Genomic DNA, 17,465 nt, shown 5'->3' with positions numbered 1-17,465 from the left:
CCCATTGTCGTTTTGTAATAATTCCCTTTTCCTCTGTATTATTAACATCAGTATGTTAGAGTCCTATAGTTGGCACTTTTTCCATCCAACTGTCCATTCACACCTGTTCCCCAAAACTAACCCAATGGGGGTGTGTGTAGAGAATATTGGTTGTGTAAATGACCTGTCCCTTCTATGCCAAGAAAGTTTTCGATATGGCCTTGGAAAGAAGTTAAATGACACCAACATTTTTAGACTACGTAGTGAAAATGTGCTTCAGGCTTTCCTTTCCACTCAACAGTTTCTATCTCTGTAATCTTCGAGATTATTAACAAGCTAATGTCAAGGAACAAATGTACACCACTTCCAACTACCTTAACTTCTCTCCAGTTGACCTTCTGGACAAAGTACAAACCATTAGAGATAAGCTTGACAACATAATTTCAATTGACTCGTCATCACCATACAGTTGTGATACAGAATTTCAGCAGCAATTGTTAGCAGCATTTGAACCTGTCGCTATGGATTTAGTAAGTACACTCATGATGAAGAGTGCACCAAAGTCATGTGAACTTGATCCAGTTCCAGCATCACTGCTGCTTGAGTGCTTAGATCCAGTATTGCCTTAACTGTCTCAACCATAACGATTTAAAGAACTACCGCCCAGTTTCTAATCTCCCATTCATAAAAAAAATCTTAGAAAATGTTGTTCTATCCCAACTTGTATATCATCTGAATTCAGTCTTTTTAGCAATGTACAGTCTGCATATCGCCCTTGCCACAGTACTGAAATTACTCTTCTAAAAGTAGTTAATGACCTGTCTGCTTTGGATAGTGGAAAGATTACAGTCCTCACCCTCCTTGATTTGTCTGCAGCATTTCACACAATAGACCATGATATATTACTTAAATGTCTCCAGCATGTACAGTGTCTCACCAATTGTATGCTGATGACACCAAAATATACAAATCTAGCCACCCAACTGAAGTTGATGCTACCATCCAAGTTGTAGAGAGGTGCATTTCTGATGTGAAATCATAGATGACTTGTAACAAGCTGCAGATGAATGATGATAAAACTGAAGCCATTCTGATTACAACACAAAGACTTCCTCATTCAAATCCTTTACCTCAAACAATAAATATCAACACCAACATTAAATTCACAGTCAGTACGAAACTTAGGTGTTACTCTCGACAGCACTCACATTGCACCAACATGTCATGAACATACGCAAGGCTGCATATCTTGAGCTGAGACACATCAGCTCCATTCGCAAATATCTTTCAGTTGATGCCACTAAAATACATGTGTCTTCATTAGAACTTTCAAGACTAGACTATTGTAACTCAATTCTGTCTGGTTCATCTTGATATCTACTCCAAAAAGCTCAAAACACAGCTACTCGGACCATTCTTAGAGTACCACAATCAGAGCACACCTCCCCTCTGCTCTGTACCCTACACTGGCTATCCATTTGATCCAGAATCAAACACAAAATTTGTTCTCTCTGCTATGTTTCACCAACAGACTCCAGTCCAACATATCTATCCGATTTCACCCATGTGTAAACACCAGCAAGATACTTACACTCCTCTTCTGACAATCGTATACTCGTTATTCCCACTATGAAAATGAAGTCATATGGACAAAAATCTTTTGCATACCAGGGACCAGCAATGTGGAACGAATTGCCCACACAAATACACAGTGATCTCATTTAAGAGTGCTCATAAAACTCACCTATATCTGTAAGAACAAACTTAAAGACCTAATAATGTTTCCTGCCTTAAATATTTTCAGCATATTTTGTTTTCTAATTTCATGGTGTTTGTTTTTTGTAATTATATCTTTATATGTTTTTTGTTATGTTTTTAGGTGTTGTCTAATGTTGTAAAGTGCTTAGAGCTTCTAAAGATTAGGCGCTATACAAAGTCCCCATTATTATTATCTGCATTCACAAGCAGATGTGTAAGTTGGCTAGGTAAGTAGAAAATGGCCCACTTGAGACTTTTGGTATGCTCACATGACTAAGGACCAAGTGAGTTTATGGTATGGCCCTACACTCATTGCATGTTATCTTTTGTCAATTTGTCTACATTTTGTTGTACTCTTTAGAAGCTTCCTTTCAAATTTTGATCAGAATTTTATGTGCAATCTTGTATCAAGACCTCAAATAAGTTTGATTATGAGGAACATCCAAACTTATTAGTGAGGTGCTTGTAGGCTCAATGGGCTGAGCTTATGTACATACTACATGTCCTATTTTTATCACAAATGGTATACATGTTTATATGGTCAATGCCTCATAGGTTTGATAATGAGAACTGTGTTGATGAAGATTAGGATACCAATGATTGAAAAATTATATTCATCCCTAACAGAATGAAGATTTGGAAGAAGAGTTTTAATACACAAAGGATATAATGAAAAACTGCACTTGGTGAGTTTCACTAATGTTTCAAGATAGTTTTGAAGAGGTTTATTCATTTAGGGTTAAAGGTTAAGAATTCGTGTTATTACCATACTGTCCCAGGTTTTACATTTGATGCTTGTCTAAAAAAAAACAACGAAAGAGAGTTTGAGACAATACAATATGGAAATAAATATTGTGTATTTGCATATATGCCTGATCCAACCACACAGACCCAGATCTGCTGTCCAAAGACCATAGACCCAGATCTGCTGTCCAAAATGTGCACAGACCATAGACCCAGATCTGCTGTCCAAAATGTGCACAGACCATAGACCCAGATCTGCTGTCCAAAATGTGCACAGACCCAGATCTGCTGTCCTAAATGTGACAGACCTGGGTCTATGAAGTTTGATGTGCATAATAACAATAATAAACAATGTAGCAATGGCAGATCAGGGTCTATGTTATTTGCAGTTGGACCTGGCATATAAACAAATGTACAAACTTGATGACAGTTGGACCTGGCATATAAACAATCATACACTTGAGAGGGGTGTCAGATGAGGCATTTGCATTGTTGACTTAAGATAAAGGTTTGCAAAAGTTAACAGATGTATAGAAAATTATTATCCAGTATCTTAATACAAACAATTGATATGATTAGACTATGGCACAGTACTTACCATACAAATATTTTAGTCTAAGTGACGAAGGAAAAATATTGTTAACCAAATGGAAAACATTTTATTTCTTTTTTTCATCCTAAACTTTTCCAAAAGTTAGATTTGGTCTGAATATCATTCACTCCATCCCATTGAGCCGCTATGTTGGCATATTTGACATTTGTCAAACATGTGATTAAAAGTTCATAAATACAGTTATATTTTTAATATTCTAAATTAATTTGTGACAAATTCAAGAATTTAAAAAGAATATTTTCAAATAATTTACCAATTCATTTTGTCATGAAAAACGAAGACGTGTTTAATATCATTGAATTCCTAAGAGAATTACTCTGGAATTTCCATACATTCCTTGCTGACAGAAACTACCAAAGTACCAGTACAGATAAAAAGTACAGTGAAATGTACCACTGGATAAAGACCGCAGTACAAATAAAAAGTACAGTGATACGTAACACTGGAAATAAAGACTGCATTATACTTGTTACACTGTGCACCTTTACATGATACAATATATTAGCCTCACTACACTGTACATTAGACCGCTCCGGTGGCCTAGTGGTTAGAGTGTCTGCCTCAGAAGCAGGAGGTTGTGGGTTCAAACCCCAGCTGAGTCATACCAAAGACTTACAAAAATGGTACTAACAGCTGCCTCACTAGGCGCTCGGCATTAAGAGGTTAGTGTTAGTTAACTTAGGACTGGTCGGCCTGGTGTCAGGATAATGTGACTGGGTGGGACATCATGCTACATGTCTGCAGCATAATGCCCCAGTGCTAGACATCACTATAAACTGCAACACTGCAGAGATCATAGTGATATGACTGAAAAATTGTTAAAGCTATGTTAAAAATCCTATTTACACATACTGTACATTAGAACTAAGTACGAGTTTAAAGTACTGATTCTATTGTGGTTTATTGAAGCCTAAAACACAACATGAAATTAGCAACAGATACAGACACTTATGTTATGCATTTTGAAGATTTCTTTGACGATGTTAGATAATTTCAGTGAAAAAAAGATACATAGCAGACAAAAATATAAACATAAGATATTTTATGCAGGAGTTATAGGTTACTGCATTTGTGGGGGAAAATATTAACAAGTTTTTCCTGAGTAATACCACACGACCTTGGGTGTTTTAAACATTTTCTCAATTCATTATTGTTCACTCTGAATATTTTTGTCTCAGAAATTTTAAAACAAAGAAATGATTTTAGACAGTTTGAATGTTGCCTACTCAATTCAGAAATTTTGTATGAAAACTTGTGGATCAATCCAAGTTTTATCTACCTGTACATTTTCTAAATTCTTGGGGTATACTGAATTATGTATCAATTGTTGTCTAGAAAATGACACTCCACAGGCAGCATCAGACGACTTAGCTTTATCCTAAAAAGAGATTTTAAAAAGTATGCAAAGGGACAGAACACATTATTATTCTCATGATACCAGTTTATTTTATCCCACTTAAAATTCAAGTCGGTGCAGAAAATCCAATTCTAGACCAGTCAAATTGTTATTCGTTAGATTTTCACTCATAATTTTTTTAAAAATAATCTGTTATGGCTCAATCCAGTTTTACTGTGATTTAACTTTTTTTATAAATTCTTCTCTAGAAAAGACTATCTTCATGAATTTAATTTTCTACTGATTAAGATGTGCCAACATACAAAGTTTCATCAATGTTGGATTGAAACAAAGCTTGTCAACGTGCTCAAGGGTTCAAAACATAGGATGTGAAATAAATTAATTACATCACTGAAACATGGAATATAGGTCACAATCACCCATTATAGTTGAATTACTCAAGATGCAACCAAACACCAATTTTCATGAGTGAGTGAGAGTCAATGACATCGAGGAAGTAACCACCATGAGGTTGAAAATACTAGAATTACTTGCACGTGAATATTGGGTCATACTTGCCCACTTTTGTTGTACCTGATTTACTTTCCCTGAGTTGAATATGTATTTTCATGAATGAAGTGAAACAGCATCCAGGATGTTGAGGATGTAACAAATTAACATGCTGAAAATTAAAAAATAGTTTGAAAATAAGGTCACAATGACATAGTTTTGCTACGGTTGAGCTTCCGTCATGTAATCATATCAACACATTTTCATTTTCATGCATGTAGTTGAAATATGGAGTAATGAATGGATAATTGGTAAATACACAAGTCACTATATATCTGTACAAAAGCAAAGCTATAGTGGTGTGGTGTCAAATGATGACTGAGGCACTAAAATCTACCAACAATGCATAACAACAACATCTGCAGTTTGACAAAAAAGATTGTATCAGAGACTCAGTTATATGTATAAAAATGAGCAAAAAAACTTCAGATGTAAATATAAATCTATAGGATCAATGGGGGAAAAAAACTGCAAACCCAAAACTGCTGATTACCTGTTTATTATACATCACAATTTTAACAGCCATTTCTGCAAAAATAATAAATGCTAACAGATTATACAGAAAACAGAAGACTAGCACATACACTTCATTTGACTTATTAATGTTAACTAATTGCTTTAATTAAATGTTTTGACAACAGAGCAGTCTTACATATCAGTCTGGCACAACACTAATTTAGTCTAACTACACTCTGTCCAGTGGAGAGTATCACAAGTGATGTTGGGGAAATTAAGTTTTGGCATAATAAGTGTCTAAAAATTTTAGACTTTCAAATCATAAAAAGTTTCTTTTTACTTTTCCATTTTCATTGCAACATAAAAACTTCACTAATGTTTTGGGCCCATATTGTCAATAGAACATAATCTATGTCCTTGACATTGTATAGCAAAGGAGCAAGAACCTACACATAAAAAATGTGCAGCAAAAAAAGGACAGGTAGTCAGTCACATGACTGTCTGAGCCCAAAACTTCAACTTGGTCTCAAAACTCTAAAATGAAATTTCATATAGTCTTACAGTGTTGTTGAAATTCACCCTGCATGTAAAGATACAATCATCCTGACAATTTTATGATTCTAACCTTACTTCCATTGAAGTTAAAGATCAAAGTATTAGCTTGCATTGATGAAGCTGAGTGGAGTAATGTGTTGGGGTGGCACACATACACACACACGTGTAAATTCTCACTGCATCTAAAGCAGTCCTTCTTCCTAGGTAACTATAAAGGCAACAAACTGGAGTGGATTTCAAGCCACTTACCCCCTAGAATGGAGGCCATGGGAATAAAATTGTACATGTTAACTATTTTCAGTCTTGGTTGAAGAGAAAGGTCATGTTGCAATTATTTAACTACTCACAGTATGAAAAAGACATGGAATATTCACACAGAATCGAAAATGTATATTTTCTCCAAAAATTTTTAACTTGAAATTAATGTATCACCACTGTTACTGTCAGCTGCCATTAGAAAATAACTATGATATGACTGTTGCTGTTGGCTGCCATTAGAGCAGGGGTCTCAAACTCAAACCGCCCTGAGGGCTGCATGAGGACATTTTTGATGGCCCAAGGGCCACACCACGTTTGTTATCTCTCACGACACCAATCATTATGCAGGCCACAGGTTTCTGCTTGGAGTGCCGCAGAGAGAGAGACCCCTGCATTAAAGAATATCAGTGATGTGACAATACTGGTATGTATACAAGTGTACATGTACTACAAAGTTAAAACTTATTACACTTAATTTCATGTTGAACATGGCAAACTCCTGTCTACAGTATACTGTATGTGCATGCCGAATATGGCAAACTCCTGTGTACAATACACTGTATTTGCATGCCAAACTGGGCAAACTCCTGTGTAAAATATACTGAATGTGCATGCCAAATATGGCAAACTCCTGTGTATAGTATACTGTACTTGCATGCCGAACATGGCAAACTGTGTACAGTACACCGTCCTTGCATGCCGAACATGACAAACTATTTTCTTACTAGTCAGACTTTCCTAATGCCGAATCTAAAATAGGAAGTGACATTTTTAATTTTTGGCCAAGAAAAAGCATGATTTATCTACTTTTGGCTGATCACGTCAGTTTACATCCACTCGTATTCGAAATCAACTTTAATTAAGCTCTCAGCAGTAATAGCATGAAAAAAGGGCACTGGTGAATCAACAGCAAATGTAACTAGACATTTTGTGTACTTTATTTTTTCATGATGTTAACATCATTAGTTTAGTATTAATAGCACTGCATGTGACAACATTTAACAAAAACTGACCTCATGACAAGATGAACCATTCTGAGATCTCTGATGCTTTCTTATTCATGTATTTGACCTCTGCAATAAGGCAGTGCTAAACACATGGTAGATACACATAACTTTCACAAGGTTGAACTAAAATATTCCATAGGCATTAGTTTTTCTAACTTCATTATATTTTCATATTAATGAAATTAATATCCATCAAATACTCGAGTGGAAATTTTCATGGGCTTTCTCTCAAAGATGTTGCATTTAGCATAAGCAAGTTTAGCACATGGTTTCATCTTGATGCTTCAATGTTAATGTGGGTTACTGTGACCCACAGTTCATGTTTCACTGACTTTGGTCAAATGTTTTATTTCTAAAGCACTGTTTATGCTATGATCATTTAGCTAGAAGACTGTTAGTACCACGCCTTTACAACAAAAGATCAGTAACTAATATTCTGCTTTTTTTATTATGTTAAAATTATTCATTTTACTTACGTCTAAATGTTTCTTGCATGCTATGACATACTAATATTCAACTTAGAATCATACAACTTGGTGAGGAAATGCATCTGGATGAGCACTACACTCTCACTGTAAAAGTAGGTCACTATGACATTGTATGTTTCAGTGACTGGTTCAATTTTGTGTTCGAAGTTCATTTCTCAGACACTTTTATATAAAGCTAGGATTATGAAACCTGATGCTTATGCATCTATTTCAGGACCATACCCTTAAAAGAAAAGTTCGCAAATCTGTATTATACCTTCTGAGTTAATGCATTTATCCTATAACTATACAGATTTTGGGCATGCTATATATGGTTTTTAAAATTTTAGTACAAGTTTAAGTTTCATGCTCCAGCAAGTTTTGTGAATACAGGACCTGTTGTGCTGATGAAATTTTAAAGGCTGCAATGTGGTATCTAAAACATATTTGCTCAAAGGAGTGTCCAACACAGCAATGTGATATCAAAAACATACTCACTCCAAGGACTCCTCTAAACCAACAATGTGGTGTCAAAAGCATATTTGCTCAAAGGGCTCCTCTAACACAACATTGTGGTATCAAAAGCATATTCGTTCAAAGTACTCCTCTAACACAGCAATGTGGTGTCAAAAACATTTGCTCAAAGGACTTCTTTAACACAGCAATGTGGTGTCAAAAACATTTGCTCAAAGGACTTCTTTAACACAGCAATGTGGTGTCAGAAACATTTGCTCAAAGGACTTCTTTAACACAGCAATGTGGTGTCAGAAACATTCATTCAAAGGAATACATCAGCACAGTAATGTTCGATTTCACTGATACACTTCTCTAAGCATTTAACTTTTATTCAATAAAACCATAATAACCCCATGGATGGTAATATGTTTTTATCTGCTAAGAATACATTCATTTAAATATTTTTTAAAAAAACATTATTGTGAATGTCATATTCCTGTACCATATCTTGAATGACAGATACAAAAGTAAATCTAAGCTGTCAATGGAAACAAAAATGTATACTCTGTTACAAACAAAAATGTATACTTTGCTACAAACATAACTTAAGATCAATAACACTGAGGAAGACTAATCAAAGCAGTATATGCCAATGAAACTAGTAACAAGCTAAAATTTAACTGTCCTTATCAATCCAAGAAATATGATGGAGGTGCATTTCAAGACCCTCTTAAATTGCTGCAAATATAAAGACAAACCCAAACATGACAAACACTGGCACACAGTACAAATGCAGTAAAATCTGCATCACAAGACTATCCCTTCTGTCAACTAAAAGTAGTTTCTTACAACAGTTGGACTCCTAAAATTTTCTTTAGTTCAGTTACCATGACCTTCACCTTTGGTACATCTGACCCCAAAATCAAAACACTTTTCTCTACCCCAATTATAAGCAATCCACAAACTCTGATCCATGTCTGTAATGTCTGGTTTGGTGTTTTATGGCACAAATTAAAACAATTAAGTTATTTAGAGACCAAGATGAGTTAACTACATTGCCCAAGGACACACCAGGACAGCCAACCAGGGTTGATCCATTGGTATGATTTGAACAGTCATAAGTCTCACAAGCTAATAACTAAGCTACCATAGCTCCTTGATTCAGAAATAATGATACTATGCAGAAACCATTTGTTGTTTTCACTTGCAATGATCTTTGCCTTGGACCTTTTGACCTCCAAATTGATAGGCTTATTCCTTAACCCAAATGCAAATCATCCATAAAAAGTGGTCCAGGTATGTGATAAAGAAACAATGTTATTGTGTAGAAACAAGTTGTAGGCTTTCTTTCAAGGCTTTGAGATCTGATCTTTCAACCCCAAAACTTATTGGGCTCTTTTGGACACAAAGGGTAAGTTTGGGGTCGCGAATGGCCAAGCGGTCTAAAGCGCTCAAAGTTCCAGATCACTGCCATCTCACCTATGTCTGCATGGGTTCAAGTCTTAGGCTCAGCTAACATGGATATGCGAGAAAGCTTGCCAGTAGCATCTCGTGAGTCAGTGATTCTTCTCGGGGATTTCCAGGGTTCTTTCTTCACCACTTATACTGGCCACCATGTATTACCTATCTTGTGCTGAAAAATGGGGTTAATCCCTACTACAACCAAGGGTAATTCAAGTTTGTTAACCATAGCTGATAGGTAAATAAAGTTACTGTGCAGAAACCATTTTTCTTCTTTCAGAAAGTGACCCTGACATCTGACCTTTTGACCCAAAAATCAACAGGACTCTTCCTTATCTCATGTGCAAGTCATCCACCATGTTTGGTAAATGAAGGTGAGAATTCAAATTACAATGCAAAAACCACGTTTCTTCTTTTAGTCACAGTTACCTTGACATCCTGACCTTGAAATCTATAGTGTTCTTCTTTACCCCAAGTGCAAGTCATCCACAAAGCTTAGTAACTGTAGATGGCAGAGAACGTGAGTTACCATGTAGAAATGAAATACAGTAAAGACAAATTGAAAGATAGATGGATGGAGAGATATCATAGCATATAACAATCTACCTTATGGAAAGTGTAAAGAAAACCATATATCTTTTCATTAAGAATGGTCTCCGAAAACAGAGGTCATTTATTGTTTTATTGTACTGTAAATAGCTACTGATTACTTCCAACTCACATTAATCACAGATATTCAAAACTCACAAGGACTGGTGACCATTCTTATTTAGTCCTGTTAGATTTTGGTTTAGCTTGGTAAAATTCCAAAATACCAAAGCAAAATTCACCAAATATGACTGATACATTCACACTGTCGAAAATTTGTATCCATCTATTTTAGTTCAAATCCCTATTTAAATTTAATCAAAAGTAATCATTTTAAAATCAAATGATTACTTGGACATTTTAAATAGGTTGTTTTTGGATTAAACGCCATTTTCCAGCGCCTGATAGGCTATACATGGAGGCCAGTATTGCTGGTGTAAGAAAGAACCCCAAAAGAACCATGAACATATGGCAAGGTTTCTCACATACCCACCATGGCCAAGCCTGAGACTCGAACCCATGCAGACAGCATACATGGCAACCCCTGGTGAGGAAAAAGTGTAATCCAAGCAGACAAAAAGAGTAATCCAAGCAGAAAAAGAGTAATCCACATATATATAACATGATAAAAATTCAATCAGCATATGTACAAAATGATTTATTTATCCCTCTGGACTTTTAACATCAATTACCGCTTCAAGTTTTCATATATAACACTTTGAGCTTTAAAAAGCAACATGACTCTCATATTGCATTTCAAAACACTTTGTACCAACTGAGACTATGAATGTTTTGCACACCAGTAGAGCACTAAGTACTGGGTTACAAAGCCTGGATCTGAATTCAGTTTTATTTTTGTTAACAACACTGAACAATCTCTCACAGTCAGCATTAGAATGGTCAAGAACCAATATTCCTTTCATAACCTGACAAAGAAGAAGAAATTTATATCTTCCAGTTATTAGGTCTTTTAGCTGGGAAATAAGATTTAAAAAATCAACTCTACGCATGAAGCACATTGTCAGGTGCCAACTTGATACTTCAGGAGTTCTCCTTCTAATTTATCAACAGCTTTTCCTGCAGCATCATATGACAGAGACAACCTGATATGTACAATGATGGAGACATTCAAAAAATAGAATGCAATCCCTTTATGAATTCCAGTCATCACTGATGCAGTATCAGGTAAAGGCAAGCACTTTAGACCATTCAGTCACTCTGGGCTGATTTCTGAAATAATATTTTTAACATTCTCTGATAAATGTAAATTATAAAAATGTATCACTACTTTTGTTCCTTCTCGATCCCATGATAGCAAGATAACCTTGATGGAAGCATACTGTGATATTATGCAGTTAAGAGAGTAGGGAATTCCTTCTTTGCTAACCTTGGAAACAAAATTTATTTGATAATATCAAGTTGTAGTTAGGGTTTATGTACATAATGAATCAACAATACCAGTACAAAATTCTATGTTTAAGCTATGCGATACTTTGTAAATTATCCAAAAAAACAAAGAAACAAACAAAGACTAAACATAATTCAATGTGTTTGTAATCCATTGCTATTATCCCAATGTTCTCTTTCAACACTTTTAACTCGATGTATTTGTAATCCATTACTATACAAATGTTCTCCTTCAACACTTTTAACAGACCTGATAAACACTGGAGCCTAACAATTCTTTGACCAGGTCATACAGTACGGATGCATAAAGTTGGAGTACGAGTTTGACAAAAGGTAACCTAAATAAGACATGATGAAAGCAAAATAATTCATGATTAGTCCATGAAATATTCAAGACCTTTATAAAAATTTGGTATTAAAGAAATTTAATGATATAAACTGTTGTAATATGTGATAATGTGATTATGGAACAAATAGCTCACCATGGTCTAAAATCCAAACCAAAGATCTGATAATGAAGGCAGTACAAATGTCAACACTAAGATTAATCCTGGGTGTGGACAGATGGATATACACACAGATGCAACACGACTGAAATGTCAATCTTCCACTAAGGCTGACTCAACATTCATAAAGCATAATTTCGCATGTAAACCATGTATCATATAATTTGCGTAACACTGCAAATAACACACACCTACATCTGCTGGTGTATAATTTACCAGATCAGGATCTCTGTTATTTATTCTATTGATTACTCCAAACAGACTTCACAGACCCAGTGCTGCTGGCACATTATGCAATGGCAAATTTTGGTCAATGCAGGCTCTAGGTGAATCCAATTTATAAGCAAGTGAAGACAATACACATCATAGCCAATTATTTTGTGAACTTCCTAGTTTGCTGAACTTTTCAAAATATGTGATATAGAGCAAATACCTTTGAATTAGTAATCATAAAAAAGTTGAGCTTGCATCTGGAACTCTTCATGATTTTGCAAAATGTAACTGATTTACAAGATTTGTTTTGATGCCACTACCGTGCATGTGAAAACACTATTTGACTTCCTTGCAAAAATAAATAACAATGCGAGAAAAATGTAGAGTCAACTGTGAATTGATCTGCAAAGAGGCTCAGGTTAGGCTGGGTTATCAAAACAAAATGATTTACAGTAAGAGTTCTCATGTACCTTTTCTGTCTTAGTGTAGTGCATGTAACAAAAAACAAATCCCATGAATAACCCATAAATTTGCATATACTATATAAGTCAAGTTGATATAATTAATACATGATTTTGTTGACGTTAGGACATTGTTAATTAGATCAATATAGGAATCGTACACATTTAATTTACAACAGTAAACATGCTGACAATACTTTTGTTAAATCCATGGTTTTTAACAGTTTGTAATACAACGTTAAAAACCCAAAGCAGAATGGTTTTTTTTCCGTCTTATTATGTGTTATGGATTGCTAGGAATGACAAAGCTGTTTGGCAAACATACTACATAAAGCCTAGACAGAAAAACAGTCTTTATTTTACTTGCTGCATCGTCCAGCAAAGCAGCATTATGGGTGTACCAATATTTATCGCATGAAAGTACATGAAATATAACAAAAAAGAAACAACTCAAAAATCCCAATACATTTTGCTATGTGCAAACGTTTGAGAGAGCAAATGGGAAAAGAGATGGAGCCTAACAGTTCAAAGTCTTTGCAGATGGTCCGACAAAAGTCTGCACACATCAAAACTTATATCAATCTTTATTCTTATGTGAACAATCATTTAATACATAAATTCCACAACAAATCATGGCAAAATGGAGTTTTAAAAAACACAAAGAGAAAAAGAAATTTCCAGAATCTAAACATTCAACTGCTAGACTACGGTTGATATGTCATACATCAAAGTTGTTAAAAGCATCCTCATGATGTAAAAATGTACTGTATACACTTGCTTATAAATCGAATCCAACTGCAAACAATTCAGACTTTGATCTGTCACTACATAATGTGTCAGCAGATGAAGGTTTATGTTACTTGTTCTACTGATCACTCCTAACAAACTGCATAGACCCTTTATCTGCCAGCACTTTATATTGATGGCAGATCTGGGTCTGTGCAGTTTGCAGCTGAACTCGACTTATAAGCAAGTACATTAGATGAATGAAGTGAACCCTGAAGAGATCAGTCCAAGTTTTTATGTACTTTTGACTTTGCTATGTCAATGTATAATAAAACAGAAATATAATTCCAATATAAACTAAAACATCAACAATGTTGTAAAACAATAAGTCCTTGAAAAATATCTGAAATGAAATAAAATGATCAGAAACATACTACATTACATGTAGGGACTCCATGGCTGGTTTCACATTTCTACTACATTACATTGGTAGACTCCATGGCTTGCCAGTTTCACATTTCTTGTGCAACTTCAATAGCATGTTATAATGTAAAATATCACTCAACAACACATACCTTCATCAACACTTCTTAAGAATAATATACCATCTTCAATCAGAGTAAACTTTAAAGAATCACAAAATATTTTCAGCCTTTATTTTATGCACGTTCTAAGACAATACCATTTCTCATTATTTTTTTAATTAAATGGTAACAACATTTTACATAGCCTACTGCAACAACATTTATTGCAACACAGACTTTCTTGTATGTTCAGATTATTTATACTTCTACATGAAAATACATTTATCCATTTTCATCCCTTTAGTACAATAATATTTCAACTGAATAGACTATTCTACAATAATAAAAACTGTGTACAATAATGGAGATTTTAAACGCAAAATGAAAATGCCAGCATTTAGACAAATCCGACATAGCGACTAGGCAGAAACTTGGTCTGATATAACTAACACTACAATGGGTAAAAAATATTGCTTTTCAAAGAACTCAAATTAACTAGAAAATCAGAATTTAATCCACAAAAAGTACCACCCATAAAGGTACATACCGTCATGATGAAGAAGGATGAGAAAAGCTTAAATATTATTATCATTAGATTTTGTAACTCAATCCAAAGTTTTATCCAAAGCTGCATTTCCTTCTCAAAAATTAGTAAACTGAGATAATGTTATGACATGATTTTGAAGAAAAATAAAAAAAATCTTGTATTAAATCAAACGTAAGCTTCATGACAAAAAAGGACAATATTACCAGAGCCTGCAATGTTGGGCAGGAGTGATCGTGATTGTTTCCCAGGTCTGCGATGCTGGGCAGAAGAGATAAGATGCAAATGTGCAAGTGTTATATCACCTGCACCGTCCATCATGTATCAGGATCTACTCGTCACAGGACCCTGCCTTTATGCACAGACTCATACAGAAAGTACACAATATTCAAGCACTCTCAATTTTTATACCACTTATATTAGTACTCTATTGTCTAACACTCTCAATTCATTTACAGTTATGCCACACTCTGTTACAAGGATAACCAAAGAAAATAATACTGACTGCAGAAAATTATAAATTTGGTTGAAATACTCTGAATGGTATGAGAGTGATGTTCTGGAAATAAAATTGTTTTCAGACAGACAGACATATCTATAGCCCTCAGTTTTACATACCCAGAGGATGACATATAGGAATAAGGGTCAGCATGGCACATACACTGTATACAGCCGACACATAATAAAATTTTATGGATGTGAAAAGCCAAGTGTAGAGCGGGTGCACTAAATGTCCCATTCTTATTTTCAATCAATTTGTCCCAAACCTAAAACCTGTTCTACATCAAGAAGTGTACTGACAGAAACAAAAACAAAAACAATCATCTGAACACAATACATGTTTACAATCTTAGAAAACTAAGCTTGTTTCCAAACGTTCTATGGTACTGACTACTCAATATTACTTTTTAGTCCACAACACCAGACATTTCCCAAAAAATAAACATGATGAACTACACGATATATGTAGATTTTCATGGCATGAAAATGCTTACCTAGCTTCAAGTCACAAAGAACACACTCCTTGCAGTAATTTAAAATAATTTCCTCATTTTAGTTCAATTTATAATACCAGTCAATATAAATACAGTACTGTTATAATACCACAGTGACATTAGAATCAAATGACTCTGGGATCCAAAGAAACAGAAAAATATATGGATACAGGCAATAAATTAAGTATATAAATGATACTTTCTGTGCTGATTCCACTTATCATTAGAACATTCAACACAAAATATTACCAAGTGTTACACTTTTCACATATTACAAAAATACATTAGGAATTAAATACCATCCAAACTCACAAGTCTAGTTGCAAACAACAGAGACCATGATCCTGATCTACCATCAAATAATGCACCTGCAGATCAGAGTTTATGTTATTTGATCTAATGATTACTCCTAACAAACTGCAGAGACCCAAACCTGCCGGTGCATTATGTGATGGCACATCTGGGTCTGTGCAGTTAACAAATGGAGTCCACTTATAAGGGAGTATCTAAGCTATTTATAAAAAAATGTCCTGAAGAATTGACCTTGTGAAAATATGAGGAACTCTGACTTTTAATATAGGTCGCTATAGGAACTATTTGGATAGTTTAACAATGACTGTATTACACATTTGGTTTCACACTATACAATGGATTGCAAGAACTAGATCGAAATACCTTTGCTGTTAACAATATCTGAATGACAGACTGTGAAAATAATAAACATGCTACATAAATACGAATATAAATTCATTTTGTCAGGAAATCTAGGGCCTTGTCTTGATCGTTGTTATTCTTCACCAAAGCTTCTTTGATTTTTTCATGACTAAATCCCATTAAACTGAACTGTCTGAAAACACTGAGATAGGCTGCAGACTGCAATGATAAAGAAATCAGTACTAATAAATGAATAAAAAAATTAAACTGGCAAAAAATAAAGCAATTAGAGTGTTGTTTTCCCCCAAAAAGCATTCCTTTGGAAGTTTATTAAAATTAGTTCTTCTGAAAAGTGACTAAAAACCAGACTTTAAGTGGCCTCTAGTTTACTTACCCTAGCTATAATGCTGAGCACAACTTTGTCGCCTCTAGTTTACTTACCCTCGCTATAATGCTGAGCACAACTTTGTGGCTTCTAGCTTACTTACCCTCACTATAATGCTGAGCACAACTTGGTGGCTGTTCTGGGGAAGCCAACCTGTTTTGAACATTCACCTGAAGGTCAAGAACATGGATGTTGTGTTTGAAAATGCTTATTAAATGCTTACAGTTAATTTTTGAACTTCAAAAAACCTAGTGCATCAATTTCATCATGTACTGCCACATTTGTTCTGTTCACTCCCACTTCAAAAGTGATGCAAATTCTCAGCCTGAGAACAATGTTCATAAACAACGTTCTTCTTGATAGCATGAGAATTTTAATTAAAACATTACTGATATGTCAAGAACTGTCTTGCACACAGATGCCCTCTATAGGCTGCATATAGAGGAAAACCAAACCAAGCAATCTCTTTGGTTGATCACACTATAACTTTCATCCTTATCAAAATATATATATTTGCAGGACTTTTTCAAACACTCCACCACCCATGAAATTTAAATTGGTCGCCACCAATATTTAATTTAATTAAACACCTTCTGACACCCACCCACCCATCCATCCTTACTTTTAATTCTGATACAATTAAAACAGCTCCAACTCTTCTAGATTGTCAATACCACTCACATCATCATATTTTTGTTTAAATGTAATCGTACACTGCCTTTTCACATTAGAGTACTAAAAACAGGCCATGGCCACCACCTGTTTATGAAATTTATGCATTTTAATGACTGTACCAGCCATT

The 17,465-nt window shown here is 34.8% G+C and overlaps 1 protein-coding gene across 1 annotated transcript in view; it reads right to left on the bottom strand.

Moving 5' to 3' along the window:
• Positions 1-5,483: 5,483 nt before the first annotated feature.
• Positions 5,484-17,465, bottom strand: part of LOC149801906 (ubiquitin-associated protein 1-like) — a 38,647-nt gene continuing 26,665 nt past the window's right edge. Inside the window, exon 8 of the mRNA XM_089956290.1 lies at positions 5,484-16,497. Coding sequence (XP_089812416.1) covers positions 16,372-16,497 — 126 coding nt within the window. The 3' untranslated portion in view covers positions 5,484-16,371. The remainder of the gene's footprint in view (positions 16,498-17,465) is intronic.

This window comes from Sinohyriopsis cumingii, chromosome 4, assembly GCF_028554795.1.
Source record: "Sinohyriopsis cumingii isolate HCF-2022 chromosome 4, ASM2855479v2, whole genome shotgun sequence".
NCBI lineage: Eukaryota > Metazoa > Mollusca > Bivalvia > Unionida > Unionidae > Sinohyriopsis > Sinohyriopsis cumingii.
The sequence above is the reverse complement of the archived record's forward strand: the minus strand, read 5'-3'. Positions and strand labels throughout refer to the sequence as shown.